The sequence below is a fragment of the Sorghum bicolor genome, chromosome 2 (genome assembly GCF_000003195.3).
Source record: "Sorghum bicolor cultivar BTx623 chromosome 2, Sorghum_bicolor_NCBIv3, whole genome shotgun sequence".
Taxonomy (NCBI): Eukaryota; Viridiplantae; Streptophyta; class Magnoliopsida; order Poales; family Poaceae; genus Sorghum; species Sorghum bicolor.
This window is the reverse complement of record NC_012871.2, coordinates 57,295,022-57,311,672: the sequence shown is the minus strand read 5'-3', so window position 1 is coordinate 57,311,672 and position 16,651 is coordinate 57,295,022. Positions and strand designations below refer to the sequence as shown.

Genomic DNA, 16,651 nt, shown 5'->3' with positions numbered 1-16,651 from the left:
GGCGTGGCTCTAGTGGTCGCCGGCGAAAAACAATACAACAAGGGCAAGGGTTAGGCAATAGTGGGCTGCAGCACAGAGTTAAATTAAATTGTGGCGGCAGGGCATGGTGCAATTAACAGGGAGGAAGGATAACATGAGATGCTTACCAACGATCAATTATGAATGGGTAATGTTGATGGTCAGGCATGGCTGAAGAATGCACAAGATGAGCAACCGAGGTCTCCCGAAATAGCAACGACACGAGGACTAGAGAAAAATTTAATTTACTACACGAGAGATATCCCAAACTAAGGGCTGCTCATATGGTAGTTTTGGTGTGCTCAATCTAAGGGGTTGGTACATATATATAAGAAAAAAAACTATCCACATCTACATCAAATAGCAATATGGTACTACTTGATGTTGCACCTACCACCTTTACTAATGGACCTAAATAAATATTAAAGCTCATTAATAAATAAATATATGGTCTTTGAAATTTATTAAATTTATTGCACCTTAAATTTAAGCGTAGAAGAGCAAGAGATATTTTATTATTTTCGAAATTAATTAATTCCATAGATAAAATAATTCTAGAAAAGTGTAGAATTATTATTTAAGCCATGAAAAATATTCCGAAAGCTCAAAAATTTGGTAAAAATTCTCAGAGACAATATGGAACATGAGGAACTCAAATAAAGTATTTGGAGCCCATGATAAGATTATTTGGAGCATCTAAAAATTAGATTATGCTTACAGAAAAGTGAGAACAAGTTCTAGAAAAAGGTGGAAAATTTTCCAAGAAGTTTGTAGAACTGCTTGTTGGACGAGGAACTAAAAGAAGTAATTTGGATAACAAAGAAAATATTTTAGGAAGCTCCTAATAAAAACTTGAGCTGAGAAACAAGAAATTTAGTTATAGATAAAGATAAAGACGTACTGGTCAAGGAAGATCGATCTACTAAACGCATTTTAAAAACTTTGCTCACTCAACACATAAAGGAGCAACAAGCAAACATCACATCAAAACATATGCACCAGCATGTATGCATAATAATATTGCTAAGCCTTATGATAAATTTTAATTTAATGAAAAATATTATTTTTCCTATATTTTCATGAGCACAAAAATACAAAATTAAATAATTTTATCTATATTTCAAAAGGAGTAAATTTTGGGTGTTACAACAATAGGCATGTATAAGAGATACTTTTTGGCAATGGACTAATCTACATGGTTTTCATCCATATACATAGTTTTACATTTGCACGACACCTCTATATATTTTCAACATGCAATTAGTTGAAACCTTAGAATTAACTATTGTGGCTATTGTTGCAATACTTATCAAGTCAAGAATCTTAATTTTAATTTTTAAAATTTTAACCTTATTGATTGCTACAAATTTTCTTATCCTCAAGTTAAGTAGAAATTTTTATGCTTATTGTATCTTTTACTAACTATCTTTTTGTACTAAGTAAAGCTTTTTTTGTCACTGGTTCGGTTCTTAATACTATGATAGCATAAGCAATCATTTCAAACTTGCATCATGTTGTTTAAAATAAGTGGTAGAGCTTGAAGTGAGATCTTATAACATGTAGCAGTACCAATCTTAAGTGGATTTAATATTTACGCCTCATATGATTGATTGTTTACTCTAAAGAAATCTTAAAGGACAAGAAAATATAGCTAAGTCTGGCCTTCCCCACTTCTCAAGATGATTAAATTTTCTTAATAAGGAATTATTAGTGTAGTAATGATTGTACTCAACATTGACGTGTCAAATGTTTTTGCTAGAATGTATAAATATATCTAAAATAACAACCCATATAAGCTATATGACATGGTTACTAATAATATGGGTTTAAACAACTTATTAGTATCATTAGTAATATGAGTTGTTAAGGAAATATGGAACATAACGTTTCTATTTGTAGCTCATTAAAAAAATCTATGGATGGCTATAGAGGGGTGATTAGCCAATTAAAAAAAAATTACAAACACAAAGACACTAGACAAAGATGATGAGTAAACAAGTAGTCCTAATAGCCTCTACTTTGCCTAACCTAATCAAAGCAACACAAGCGCCCCCCCCCATTCTAGTTGTTGATTAAACTAGAAAGCACTCAAGCACAATAATAACTAGGGGCGCTACTACTACACTAGTGAGCTAACAGGATAGCAACTAAACTACTCACTAGAGAACTAGCAACTAAACAAATTAGAGAGCTTGAGTTTGTAGCCAACAACACAAGCACAATATATGAAATATAATTGTAGGTGTACGTTGAGAGAGCGAACCAACGAGGACAAGTGACGCAATAGGTTTATCTCAAGGGTCGGTTGCTTGCTGATAACCTACGATCCCATTGAGGTGGATCATAAGATCACTCCTTTACTTTGCTTAGCGAGCACACAAGCTCGATCCCTACGACAAAGGGCATTTAACAAAGGGCACCACTAGAAGTCGGTAGATCAACAAGACTTTCATCATAGTAGACTATCTAGGGTACTACATATGTCAAGTATGCAAGTATACTTAGAATATATTGTTATACTTATTTTATATGCTACTGACATAGTATTAAATTAAAAAATATGGACTCCTGGAATTTATCACATAGTAAAAGTCAAAGTATCTTAATATGAGTATATCAATATACTCAAATGGATAAATGAATAGTACATATACACAACATGATTTATTGATTGTGGGAGTAACTACCACAATTGAGGAACTCAACTTCAAATCATCCAAAACATCTACTACACCATTCTACCCTCCCCTCTCTCTATCCTGTTGTTCATTACATTGATCTCCTAAAGAGATTTCAGGGCGTCCTAGGTGGTCTTGCTGACCCTAGGACACCCTCTACGTGCTCCTCCTTGACGGGTCTTCCTAGGAGGTGTTTGGGAGTTTACCAGATGAATAACGGGCTTAACATCAGCCAAACTAGTCTCAAGCTCAGTTTTGTCAATTCGCTATATTTTTTATGCAATCAAGGTCATTTGTTGACCGCGGGCGTGCTAGCCCTTGCTGGTCTATGATCACGATACTATTCAGCATCAACACATATTGAATATTTAAGTACATAGAGGAAAAGCTATGAATCTAAAAAAGCCAAAAAAATCTTATAATGCGAAAAGGAGGGAATAGTTATTGTTTATCAATAGTAATTAGATTCTACCAACTGATGGTTACCTATTTACAATTTTATGAGAAATTTTTGGATCTTTCATAGTGAGGATTAACATAGAGGCTTTGTTAGGTACCTCTTGTTAGAATTTCTAGTATTTATCATTTTTTCTCTGTTGTGATGTATTTTTTCTTAAAAAACTTAGGCTTGAGATGTATAAACTCTTGTTCCATCATTTTATGTGGCATCATGAATCTATAGTTTAGATTTTAACTTCTAATCTTGTTGTTTTCAATTTTTTAATGCATGTTAAGTTGAAATTATAGTATATTATTAGCTTTTTATTGAAAATTTACTTCTTTATTTTATAAAGAAATTAGGTCCTAATAGTATTATTTTCCGTGTATTAAGTTGGAAGTCTTGTCGATGTTTTACCACGGATAGCCTACCGTGGGGGTACCAGGGACAGTTGTTTAGGTTTTGGCGTATGTTGGAACTCCATAGTTAACGCAAGAGACAGTCGATTTATCCCGGCTTGTCGAGCACGACGCACCTTGAGCAAGGTTAGAAGCTCGACTTATTGGTGTCTCCTCTCTAGTTGTATCTGCGGGATCAAAGTCTCCTAACCTAAGGCTTGGTTCTAGGATCATTCGGCAATTCAACTTCTAATACTAGTAAGTTTATTGTTCTTATTGTTCTTTGGTTTACGGGTTTACTTTATTCGCTTCACGTAGGGAATAGAGTAATCGTTCCTAGCATAAGTATGGTGCTTAGGCTAGGAATACTCGAAGATACTCCATATCTGGCCGGATTTGTGGTAACATTGGGGAGAAGTGACAGTCTCCTTGTGTCTCCGTAATCCATGTCCCGTCAGGAGGTAAGGTATGAATTATTATGCCGGGGTTAAGTATTCTCTGTGGTGTATCTTTTCCTTAGATACCCCCTTAGAACAATAACCACATAGCTTACCACAGGTTAGAAGAAGACTGACGAAGGAGTCCTCTCTATATCGTTTAATTCTCACTATCTTGTCTTGTAGCCCAGGGGTTAAGTATAGACTTAGGTTAGTCATATGCACGTTTTCTCCTAGCGGATAAATAAATAATAATACTCTAGAATATCTCTCAGATGAAGTGCTCATCGATATCCGTGCGCTTGAGGATTATTTTTCTATGTGTGTATCTAGTATCAACAAGCATTTTTGACACCATTGCCAGGGAGAAAAACGGTTTGCTAAGATAACTTTAAGTCATGCTTAACCTTGTATTATACTTTTATCTTTTTCTCTTATCTCATATTTTATTTTTTCTTTTCTTTTCTATCCTTATGAATAACCCAAATTCCACGCCTATCTATCAATGTCTTGCACCCATCAACGCAAGCTTAGAGCCACTAGAGCCCATGATTGTCACATCTAGCTATGAGCTACACCCATGTTTGGTTGTAATAGGTTGTTGACGCATGTTAACCCACAATATTTATTAGCAATTATCTCTCCACCATATATGAATATCTACTAGAATAGGGTTATAACTGACAATTTCCACGAGTTTTGGTGATTTGTGTATTCTTCAGGGAAATATCCAGAAAAAGCCTAAAAGAGGGATTTAAGTGCGAATCTACCATGAAACTTATCCACGATGAAAGGGCGTCACCAGAGGGATCAGGAAGGCTCCAGAAGACACCCAAAGCAGCGGGACCGGTAGAGGCCACCAGATGGGGCCGGCCGGCCCCACCCCTACGTCGGCTGGCCCCCTATGGCTAGGGTTTGCCTCTCCCTTCCAGAAGCTTCCTCCACCACCTCTCCTGATGCATCTCCGCCCTTGGTTAAGTCGATTTGATCCAATAGCACGTATCCATCCCACTGGGCTATAAATAGAGGGCTAGACCCCCTAGAAGAGGCCAGATCAAGAGATGAAGAGTCAGAGCATTAGATAGAGATCAACTAGATCTAGGCTAGCAATCAAAATAGACATTAGAGAGATAGAGTAGAGGAGTAGAGATTTGGAGGAGTCCCGGCCTATCAGAGCTTCCTCAGGAGCTGTATTCGTCTGTATTTGGCTCCCTCGCCTAGAGCTGCGTTCTAAGGTACTTTTATATTTACCATTCTGATTCAAGTAAACAACTTATTTTTATTCGTTCTTTGGTTTGCAACTCATATTATATTGAGTACTTCGATTTGGGTAGCTCCTAGGTCGGAGTAGTGATTCGTAGCATAGACGTGGTGTCTGAGCTATGGTTGCTTGTGAATGTTCCCTAATCAGGCAGACTGTGGTAGCTCGTGTAGGTGACTTTATAGCTACTTTGAATTCTCTATAGTCCACTTTCTGTTGATAGGACGGATAGGCTTATAGGTGCCTGGTAGAAAATTACTCTGTTTCTTCTCCTATTCGGGTTACTTGTCCGATAAGACGATATTATACAAAGTTTACCGGTTATTAGAACCAAAGTACATTAGCTATTTTCTCATTCTCAATAGTTTTCTAGATTGATTATATCTCTTAGATTAAGAGTTATAGGCTAGGTCATAGATCACCTACTGTTTCTTTGGGTTCCATATTAAAACCGGGTTGATCTTGGTGAAGTGTTGATCAGTATATATCTGTGCACTTGCGGATAATCTGATTATAACTATTATTTAGGGTGCAGTTAATTTATACCAACAAGCATTTCTGGCGCCGTTGCCGGGGAACGATTTGTTGATTTTGACATTAGTCTATCTTAGTCTATAGTTATCCTTTTATTTTAAAAAATAAAATAAATAAAATAATATGAAAATGTATAATATGAAAATTGAATCTCAACTTTTATATCAATATGGAGCACCATCGGGATCGTACCTCCAGCCAAAGAAATCTTCTAAACCTATCACATCATCTGGCTATGAGTGTAACACCCGGCCCAAGGCTTAATAGGATTAATAGGAGACTCATATCAACAAGTTGCAGCGTCTTTTTTAGAGCCCATCTCCAAAGAACTCTAAAGTTAAGCGTGCTTGGCCTTGAGAAATTTAGGGATGGGTGACCGACCGGAAAGTACTTCCCGGGTGCGCACGAGTGAGGACAAAGTGTGTAGAAAAGACTAGTGTTGATCTGTGGGGACTGATTATATCCTAGAAAAGCTGCCAGATGTAAGCGGGGCCGACCTCATGGAGGCGGGACGTTACAGAATGGTATCAGAGCCGACTCTCGCGGTTTCACGGGCGCGTGTGTCGCAGTTGTGCAGGCATGGTGTGCATGGCTGGTGTGGACCCAGAGTGGTCACACAGCATGGCACATGCGCTGGCACTGGATGCACGGACGTGGCCAAGAGGGAACGTTCCTGGCTTGGGGTGGATCGACGAGGACGTCGATCTCTTAAGGGGGTGAGGATGTAACACCCAGCCCAACGCTTAATAGGATTAATAGGAGACTCATATCAACAAGTTACAACTTCTTTTTCGGGAGCCCATCTCCAAAGAACTCTAAAGTTAAGCGTGCTTGGCCTTGAGAAATTTAGGAATGGGTGACCGACCGGAAAGTACTTCCCGGGTGCGCACGAGTGAGGACAAAGTGTGCAGAAAAGACTAGTGTTGATCTATGAGGACTGATTATATCCTAGAAAAGCTGCTAGATATAAGCGGGCCCGGCCTCGTGGAGACGGGACATTACAATGAGCTACACCCGGGATTAATCAAACTAGTTCAAGAAGATATTTTTCTGGTAATTCTAGTGAAAACCCCTATTCCCACTTAATCGATTTTGAGCAGGCATGTTCATGTCTGAATATTAAGGGCATGGCCCATGAGACTTTAAGATGGAAACTCTTTCCGTTTTCATTAAAGGGCCAAGCTAAGAAATGGTATAATCGCCATGTTAGGAATAGTCAAGGAGATTGGGATATATTATGAAAAGACTTTTGCCTTAAATTCTTCCCAGTACAAAAGGTTGTTAAACTTCGATTCGAAATTATAGGATTTAAACAATTAGATAATGAATCGTTAGGCAACGCTTGGGATCATTTTGATGGTTTTGTAAATTCTAGACCTAATCTTGCTTTATCAGAACCCATGCTTTTACAACATTTTTAGGCCTAAATGATAGAAATAAAGAATACCTTAATTTAGCCTTGGAGCATTTATGCATATTACCGTTGAGCATGCTAAAACTATTCTTACCAATATTTTAAATGATCTCCCCAAAGAAAAAGAAGAGTTGTTAGAAGAAGAATCTTTGTTAGCTAAAAATAAACTTTTACCTGATTCATCTCAATCTATAGTTGAATTAAACCCTGAACTAGCTAATGAGAAGGAGACAACTCCAATTTCTCAATGCATGTTTGAAATTGAGGATGATTTCTTTGATGATTATGGTAATACTACATTTTAGCGTAAGATTATTCAACCCCGATAATCTAGGGATTTTAATCCTAATTTGTCACATCCTGATAATTTAAAATTTCTTAGAGAAATTACAAGAGAATTAGTTTTTATTTTTGGTGATGATTTGTTAATAGAATCTGAGCAATCCCCTAAAGTAATTCGTTTTAATTCACCCTCTATTACTATAAAGTTGCAAATAGATTCATATCCTTTTGAAGTTTTATACAATCCAGTTTTAGGTGTCAACATTATGTTATATACTTTTACAAAAAAAATCTTGAGAGACATACCATTAATTCCTACAAATAAATTATTAAAGAATTGTTCAAGACACATTATTCCTAGCTTAGGAATTTTAAGTGCACTTCCTATTGTTATTAATGATTTCCGCATTTTGCTAAATTTCTATATATTTGATGTGTGGGATTTTGATGTAATGATTGGAGTACTCATAATAAAACTTCTTCAAGAAGGTCGTAATGGTAAATTAAATATTAAATTTGGGAAAAGATTTATTTTTCAGTACCTATAACTCATGGAGTAAAAGTTAAAGCAGAACCCCTTCCTGAATTAGATCCAATAGAAGAGGTTAAGACAACTGAATTCGATAATTTTATTTAGCCTGATTTAGAAGATGATACCCAATTCTTCATCGATGAAGAGGAAGAGGACCCTATTGATCCTGAACCTCTTGATGAATTATTAAAGCCACTTAAACCTCCTATTGAGCTTAAACCACTACCTTCTAGACTTAAATATGTTTTTCTAAATAATGATAAAAAATATCCTGTGATTATAAGTGATAAACTCTCAGACGAAGAGTCTTATAAACTAATAACTATTTTAGAAAAACATTGTGCTGCTTTTGGTTATTCACTCCAAGACCTAAAATGGATTAGCCCTATCCTTTGTACTCATCTTATACCAATCGATACAGAAATTACACCTTCAAGAGAGCCCCAGCGTAGACTCCAAAATATGATGAGAGAGGTAGTAAAGAAAGAGGTCTTAAAGTATTGCATGCAGGGATTATATATCCTTTACCGCATAGTGAGTGGGTAAGTCCTGTGCAAGTTGTACCTAAAAAGAGAAGAATGATAGTTGTCCAAAATGATAAAAATGAATTAATACCCCCAAAGAACTATCACTGGATGGCGAATGTGCATAGATTATAGAAACTCAACATGGCAACAAAGAAATATCATTTTCCTCTACCTTTCATTGATGAGATGCTAGAGCGTTTAGTCAATCATTCTTTCTTTTGTTTCCTTGATGGTTATTTAGGATATCACCAAATCCCTATCCTCCCTGATGGTCAAAGCAAAACCATATTTACATGTCCCTATGGAACTTATGCTTATCGTAGAGTGTCTTTTGGATTATGTAATGCACGTGCTTCTTTTCAAAGATGCATGATGTCTATATTTTCTGATATGATAGAAGAAATCATAGAAGCTTTTATAGATGATTTTTCAGTTTATGGAAAAACTTTTGATGATTGTTTAGAAAATTTAGATAAGATTTTGCAAAGATGTGAAGAAAACACTTAGTCCTCAATTAAGAAAAATGTTATTTTATGGTTAGAGAAGGAATAGTGTTAGGACTCAGAAAGAGGTATAGAGGTACATAAAGCTAAAATTGAAGTAAGACCTTGTTTAGATGTGAAAAAATTTCGGATTTCGCTACTGTAGCACTTTCGTTTGTTTGTGGTAAATATTGTCCAATCATAGACAGACTAGGGTCAAAAGATTTATCTCGCGATTTACAGTCAAACTATGTGATTAGTTTTTATTTTTGTCTATATTTAATGCTTTATATATATACGGCAAGATTCGATGTGACAGATAATCTTGAAAACTTTTTGGTTTTCATGTTGAACTAAAGCAGCCCTGATCCAAACGCCACGTGAGAGCGAGTCGGGCCGGTGTTAAACGGGTCGACCCAACTCCAGGTCTCCCGAGTCCCGAGGCCGAGCCCTAGCGGACGGGCAGTGGCGCCCATTAAAGGGCATGCATGGCTTCGAGTAGCTCGACCCCTCCCTCTCCAAGAAAGAAGAAAGAATCCAGACGAACGCAAGCCCTAGCCGCCGCTTACCGCCGTACGTCTCCTCTCCCACGCGCCCATTCCTCAGATCCAGACTGTCCGTTGGTGCTATGGCGTTGCGCGCTTTGGTCGGCAAGCTGAGGGTCCTCCCTGAGCGGGCGGCGGCCTCTCGCACCTTCGCCTCCAAGCTGGTTCGTTCGCCGCCTCCCTACCTCCCTATCGATTGTAGTCAGGACGCGTGATTATCTGGATGCAATTCTTTATTGATGTGTGGTAATTAGGTTTGTTTGGAGCAACTGCTTCTAGTTTTTTTTTTTCTTGCGGCCTATAATGATAATTGGGAATTCGGGCTTAATCATTCCTACGGGCTGGGGAAAAAATGACTAATTTCTTTTCCAATCCCTGTTCTATCCAGATCCTTTCTTTTTCCAACAGTTTAATCTTATTCTGTTACGAATTTGGCAATGAACCTGTCGAACCCTATAATTATTTGTTAAGTAGCACAAGCTAATTAAAGATGATGATTGTTATGTAAGCCCCCTTTCAGTGCTTATTTATTTGATATATTTTTGCGTATTTTTTCTGGTGGTATTTTGTCGCGTTCTTTATTATCTGTTTTCTTTTTTCTGTTAAACTCAAGCTGGTTTTTAATTCAAATTTATATTTAGAAGAGGCTACCACTTGAACGCACAGATGCAGAGAGTGCTTTCTCTGTTCTATTCATTTCTTTGGAATGTTATGCTACACCACTTAAAATGTGTCTTTTCCTGACAAAAATGTTGATTGACACTACAAATTTTTGTATATAGGCTTCTAAACCCGATTTTGTGTCTTGCAGCAATGGTAAGAAAAAAAAAGTTGAACCTTTGCTAAAAGATACTAAATGGTGTACTAGTGCATATACAAAATTTTCTAGTGTTGCATCAGAGATCAGGTTTTTGGGTATTTTTCAGCAAAAGCTGCTAATGTTCATATGACAAAGATTATCCTTTTTCACCACATTCTGGATGTGATATACATATTGTTTATACATAAACATTTAATTCCATCCAATTGCTTGCTTACATACCTCAAGGAACACAAGCCTGCAAATCTCTAAATACGATTCTTGCAACAAAAGCGGGCAAACCATTATGCCACGTCGCCCACTAAGCTGCAAGCCATCGGATAAGGCGAGCAAGCAATCTGGTCCGTCCGATTACGGCTCGGTCGGATCCCTCACCCGCTTTGTCGTTGACCCGAACCTTCGCGGGCTGATCTTTACCCATTCCCTACGCCCTCACCCCCTTGCATCAGGCTCGGGCATGTGTGCACCCGCTCTCAAACGACGCAGGGCGCGGGAGCGACCTATAGCCGGGCCCCAGTGACGGTCGGCTCCTCCTCTCCCTCACCAGCGGGTCGCGAAAGTGGGCACGGTGGCTGCTGCCCCTGACCGGTGCACCCCGACATGGCGCAGCCGCCGGCCACAGCGTGACACGGGCCGCAACCACCACTGGGTGCTGGCCCCCTCGCTGGCGAGCTGACCCACCAGCCAGATTTGGCGCTGCGAGCTTGTTCTCTCGTGCTTCTCTGTCCGTGAGATTACGGCCTTGTTTATTTCCATCACAAAACCTAAAATTTTTCAAGATTTTCCGTCACATCAAATCTTTAGACACATGCATAGAGTATTAAATATAAATAAAAATAAAAACTAATTGTACAGTTTGTTCGGAATTTAAGAGACGAACTTTTTGAGCCTAGTTAGTCCATTACCATAAACAAACGAAAGTGCTATAGTACGTGAAATTTTTTCCTACCAGTACGGCCTAGGAAGAGGGAGGAAAAGCTGTCAAGCACCTAGCAGCCAGGTCGCGGCAGGGAGGGGGCCCCGGAATTCCAGAATGAGGATGCGTTGTTGTCCCGGGTCGCAGCCCATCCCCTTCTCACGGCCTTTCCTTGCGTGTTACAGCGTCTGCCGTGCTCTGTTCGATGCGCTGCGTCTCCTGCAAGGCTGTAAGTAGCTGCTGTTGCTAAATGAGTAGTGTGAGCAATTGATCGGCGACGCTTGATAGGAGGTGAGATCCGTTGCCTTCCCTTGCTCCCGTATCTCCCGCTGCTATGAAGGCCCCTGCTCCCGTGTCTCCTGTTGGAAGAGTTTCATAAAAGTTTTCCCATGATTAAAGGTACAACAGCCTCAACTCCCCCAGATTTGTTTGCAATTAACTTCCTGCATCCACAATGAAAAATAGCTTGCTGCAATTTTGTGTGGTTGAGATCCGAGAGCACATAAATACTTTCTCCTGATTACTTCTTGAGAATAAATGGATGTGCAAATAGTTGGCTACACAGTGCACACAAGTGCTTGACAAAATGTCCTGCCAATATATGAATGTCAAAGCTCAGCACATGCAAAATTTTAAGGCTACATATACATGTATTTGACTGCATACCTGTGCAAGTGAGCTGTGAGCAAGAGTGCTCAAGTAGCCAGAGTCGACAAGTAGATGGTTGCTGGTGTTTTAAATTCTAACACGCTATTCAACACCTGTATCTTTTCACAGAGCCTGCAAAGGGCAAACCATGTGCTTGACCACACTATTGTGATTACCGACCAACACTCATCCACAATTGTTCCTAATTTATATAAAAAAAACAAACTACAAGAGAGAGGGAGAGAGAAAAACTGAGACTACTACCCTTGTATATATTAGTAGTTTTCACTTGAAAAATCCAAAGATGCCCATGAAGTTATTCTTAAGTAATGCATACCTGTTGTTTGGTATGAGTATGATGCTAAGCCATTTGCAGATTCAAACTCAGTTGTTTCATTAAAGTAAATAGATTAAATTTTAAGGAAAAAGTATAATAATCACCATGTTATCAAGCTGATAATGCAATTTAATTGAATCATTAATATAGAATTAAGATAGTTCGCCAATATTATTTCTCTCTACCATTGTTAAATATATCTTAGTATGTGATTCTGAACTTCCCCTTTTCCCCTTTCTGATGCTTACCCAAACATGTCAAGAAATTTTATGACCAATTAAAATTAGTTTATATAAAATTTACAAACACCTTTGAGACTTATATAAATTCTTAGTTAATGATGACGCTACCTTGAAAAGATGAATAAAGCATGTACCTTTGTCTCTAATTTACATATATGTTATTAAACAACATTGTTGCCTTACCTCTCTGTACTATAATGCAATTCTCACACAATATCACGTTTTAGTATCTTATAAGTTTGACCAATTATAGATAAAATAAGTATTAATATTTATGATACCAAATATATACCATTAGATTTATTATGAAATGTATTTTTATAATAAATTGATTTGGAGCCATAAATTCGAATATCATTCAATAGAAACTTGGTCAAACGTGAACCACTCTATGTGACACGTAACCCATAGTTGTATTCTTTTTGGGACATAGGTAGTACTATGCTGAGAATGTTCCTAGCCCTTCACCCACTCATCCTCTCCATCTTGGTGGCATTTGGATGGCCATTGTGAATGGTATCAGCATATGAGGTGCTACAATCATGCTACTTCTGTGGAAGTATCATCTAGAGATTTTAACAATTTAGATAGTAAAACATCTATTGACACTGAGAAATGCAGGAATTGTTAGGCAAGGAGCATAAACCAATTGTAGTTTAGGGAATAACATGTTAGCATCTGATTCTTAGAAAAGCATTCGTTAGAGGCCTGTTGTTCCTGAAGAAAAAAGATATGGACCTCATAAAACCAATTGCAAAATCCGTGATTCATGTGAATAGTGCTGCATAGTATACAGAGGCTGCGAGTTAATTATTTACAACACCAGGGCCTCCAGTGCAAAAAAAATAGTTTTTCCTTTTTTGTTTCCTTTTCTTTTATACATATGATATAATTAATTTTTTAAAAGGAAAATCCGGTTTTGTTAGACTTCTTATGACTACACCTATACAATAGATACTTATCTGAGATGTTTCACAGATCAGCAGTACCTCTATTTGCTATATTATATGATATTACCATGATAGAAAATCTTTCTCACACTAAATATATTGGTTTTCGCACCTTTGCAAAAACAGTATATTTTAAGGTACCTTATCGAGCCTTTCTTAATGTAAAATGAAAAACGAAAGTTCAAACAAAAATGTAATTTCATTTCTTACTAGATGTTGCTTTGATTCAACTTCACCTTCAGACCTATATACTTACATGTTTTCAATATTACAGCCCAACACTAATAAAACCGTGTAACAACTCAGAGAGGCATTAAAATTGGTTTCCCATACTTAACCCACAATCTTCATATCCTGGCATTGTATTAAAATCTTGTGGTGAGTTACTTGGATTATTTTCAGCATAATTTACTCACAGACACTGCATTATCCAAAATCCGTTCTTATGGAGAGTTGAAGATCACAAGAACTTAGGTGCTACTAAAGCTCTTGTAGCCACTACATTACATGTCCTTTCGCTACATGAGTTAAACTTCACTAGCTTCCATCGTAACATGAAGATGTGAACGTATGTTTGGTCACAACCCAACGAACACGTGGAGGCCAGCGCTCATGTGTTCTTTTGCGGCTCATGTTTTCTCTACATTAACTTTGCTTTCCAAATTTGTGAATCCAGAATTGCATACTGCATTATTTTGTAAACCCAAAATGGTATACATGTCTAGCACTTTAGGCTGACTCGATCTTATATAATTATAAAATATTCAATGCTTATAATCAAAACAAAAAAGCTTGATTGGTCTTCATATACAATCACGCATCGCATGATGGCCAAATACAGGCATGCGCCACTTCATAGAAAAATAGAAATAAAGCGTGCAGTGCACTTACTCCCTCCGTCTTGAAATGAATGCAATTCTAGCATAGTACCGAGTATGATAAGTTTGGCCGTGTTTGTACAAAAAATATTTATATTCCAAGTAAATGACATTATTTTTGTAATGGAAATATATTTTCATAGTGTAACAATTTGGTGTAATATATTGATACTCTTTTCATGTAAACTTAGTCAAACTTTAGATAGTTTGATTAAGGACAGAAATATAATCACATCATTTTCAGGTCGGGTGTAGTAGTTCAACTTGGGGATCATTTGGTCAAATGTAGGACAATGCTGGAACAACCTGGCATATGCATTGCATGTAGTTTTATCTACCACTCGTTCGATGTGGCATATGCATTGCATGTACACTTTCCTCTGTACTTAGTATTTTCAGTTGATCACATTGGGTATAATCAACACTGCAGCATGCTTTTTTTTCCCTGCTACAAACTTTCCTCTGTACTTAGTATTTTGGTTGATCACATTTGGGTATAATCAACACTGCAGCATCCTTCCTTCTTTTTCTGGTTTGCTTGTTTCAATGAAGGGGTTTGTTAAAACTGTTATTTGTTATGAAGCTAGATAACACCTGATGAATGTAATGGCTAAAATTGCACATGCAAGTTCAGTTGAGATTATAATGCATGTTTTTTCGTGCAATTGACTTAATTTCATAGTGAGAATGGAACCTGATAGTGATTTCAATTACCAATTTTTAGGAGAAGCAATGCCCCAAATGTTCTCGTGAAGCGCAGGCTGGATCTTTTGCTGAAATGATGGAAAAAGAAGAACGGTAGAAGTCCTAGCATTCTTCTGAACATATTATGATTCCCCGATTTGAGATAAAGCTAACTTGATCCATATCTTTTTGTTGCCCTTTTTGTCCTGAAGGCGTGAAATGGAGGAAATTGCAAGGATGAAAAGGAACAGCGCCGTGGGTATGGTGCTAGGCACTGTTGCCACCAGTGCTTTGGTATTCTATACAGTATGTGTTATTGAAGCCATATTTGATGATGACGTGTAGGGACGGGAAGCAAAGCAGCAAATACTCCATGCCTATGATGTGTTCTATGGTACGTGATGTGTTATATTTGAGAACCAGTGTGTTCTGTGGTGTGATGTGTATTTGAGAACCAGTGACAATTGTTTAGTGTGTTCTATGGTGTGATGTGGTATTATATTTGAGAACCAGTGAACTATTTATGATGTATTGTGTTGACCTTGTTAGCATGACTTGAACTTTGGAAACGTCTGTCACCATTTGGGTTCTAATTTTCCTGCTAAGTCCATGAAAGTACTGTTTGTGGCCGGTGACACAATGCCTATTTCCATGACAAATGTTACACTATCTTGATTAAGTGTTACACTATCAGGCTCGTGTGTCGTAATGGGGGAAAATAGTGCCATGATAATTGAAGCTTAACATATGGTGTACTATTAAAAAAATCTTCGAACATCGTTTGCTCTTATCAAGACCCTACTATTTAGGGGTGTTTCCTCTTTTTTCTCAATTTTTTTTAGAGTTTTGGTCCATTATTTTGAAAAATGAAACTAAACACCATATAAAATTTTTGACAAAAATGTAGTTATTCTTTATCTTTTATTTTGACTTCAAGAGAAAAAAAACCCAAAAAGAACCATGAGAGCAATAAATTCTATTCTATATTTCAAATGATAACTAAACATGTTGCTAAAAATTTTGACATTTTGCATTCCATTTTTTCAAAATAATTAGTATTTTACATTTTGCATTTTTTTAACTAAACACTTACTTAACAGCAGAGCGCACTCCGCCCTGGACACCAACCTGACAGGTTTGTCCAATTGTCTCGGCGAACATTCATACCTGTTACATGCATGAACTGTCCCATTAAGGCCTTGTTTAGTTTGGATGTCATATGAGATATGTTGACATAGGCCTTGTTTAGTTCCCCAAAAATTCAAAAGTTCTTAAGATTTCTGGTCACATCGAATCTTGCGACACATGTATAGAGCATTTATAGATAAAAAATAACTAATTGCACAACTTATCTGTAATTTGCGAGATGAATCTTTTGAGCCTAGTTAATTTATGATTGGACAATATTTGCCAAATAAAAACGAAAGTGCTACAATAGCGAAATCCAAAAAAAATTTGGATGTAAACAAGGCCATACATTTGAAATATTAAATGTAGACTAATTAAAAAATTAATAACATAGCTTGTCTAATTTATTAAGTCTAATTAATCTATCATTAGCACATGTTGGTTATGTAGCAAATATGACTAATCATGTATTAATTAGGCTTAAAAGATTCGTCTCACGAT

The 16,651-nt window shown here is 37.2% G+C and overlaps 1 protein-coding gene across 2 annotated transcripts; it reads left to right on the top strand.

Moving 5' to 3' along the window:
* On the top strand, positions 9,462-15,595 carry LOC110432435. 2 transcript variants are annotated; one of them, XM_021452850.1, is made up of 4 exons: positions 9,462-9,711; positions 15,063-15,136; positions 15,235-15,281; positions 15,368-15,595. In XM_021452850.1, exons 1-4 carry the CDS (start codon positions 9,631-9,633, stop codon positions 15,403-15,405), a joined length of 240 nt encoding a protein of 79 aa, XP_021308525.1. In that variant the 5' UTR covers positions 9,462-9,630; the 3' UTR covers positions 15,406-15,595. The 2 variants fall into 2 exon arrangements, with proteins under 2 accessions (XP_021308525.1, XP_021308524.1); XM_021452849.1 differs by having other exon boundaries at positions 15,235-15,595.

Bases quoted from the DNA above. Each gene is read 5' to 3' on its own strand.
- LOC110432435 (XM_021452849.1), top strand. From the start codon at position 9,631: ATGGCGTTGCGCGCTTTGGTCGGCAAGCTGAGGGTCCTCCCTGAGCGG. The intron at 9,712-15,062 runs GTTCGTTCGCCG...ACCAATTTTTAG, and splicing joins GCACCTTCGCCTCCAAGCTG to GAGAAGCAATGCCCCAAATG. The intron at 15,137-15,234 runs GTAGAAGTCCTA...TTTGTCCTGAAG, and splicing joins ATGATGGAAAAAGAAGAACG to GCGTGAAATGGAGGAAATTG.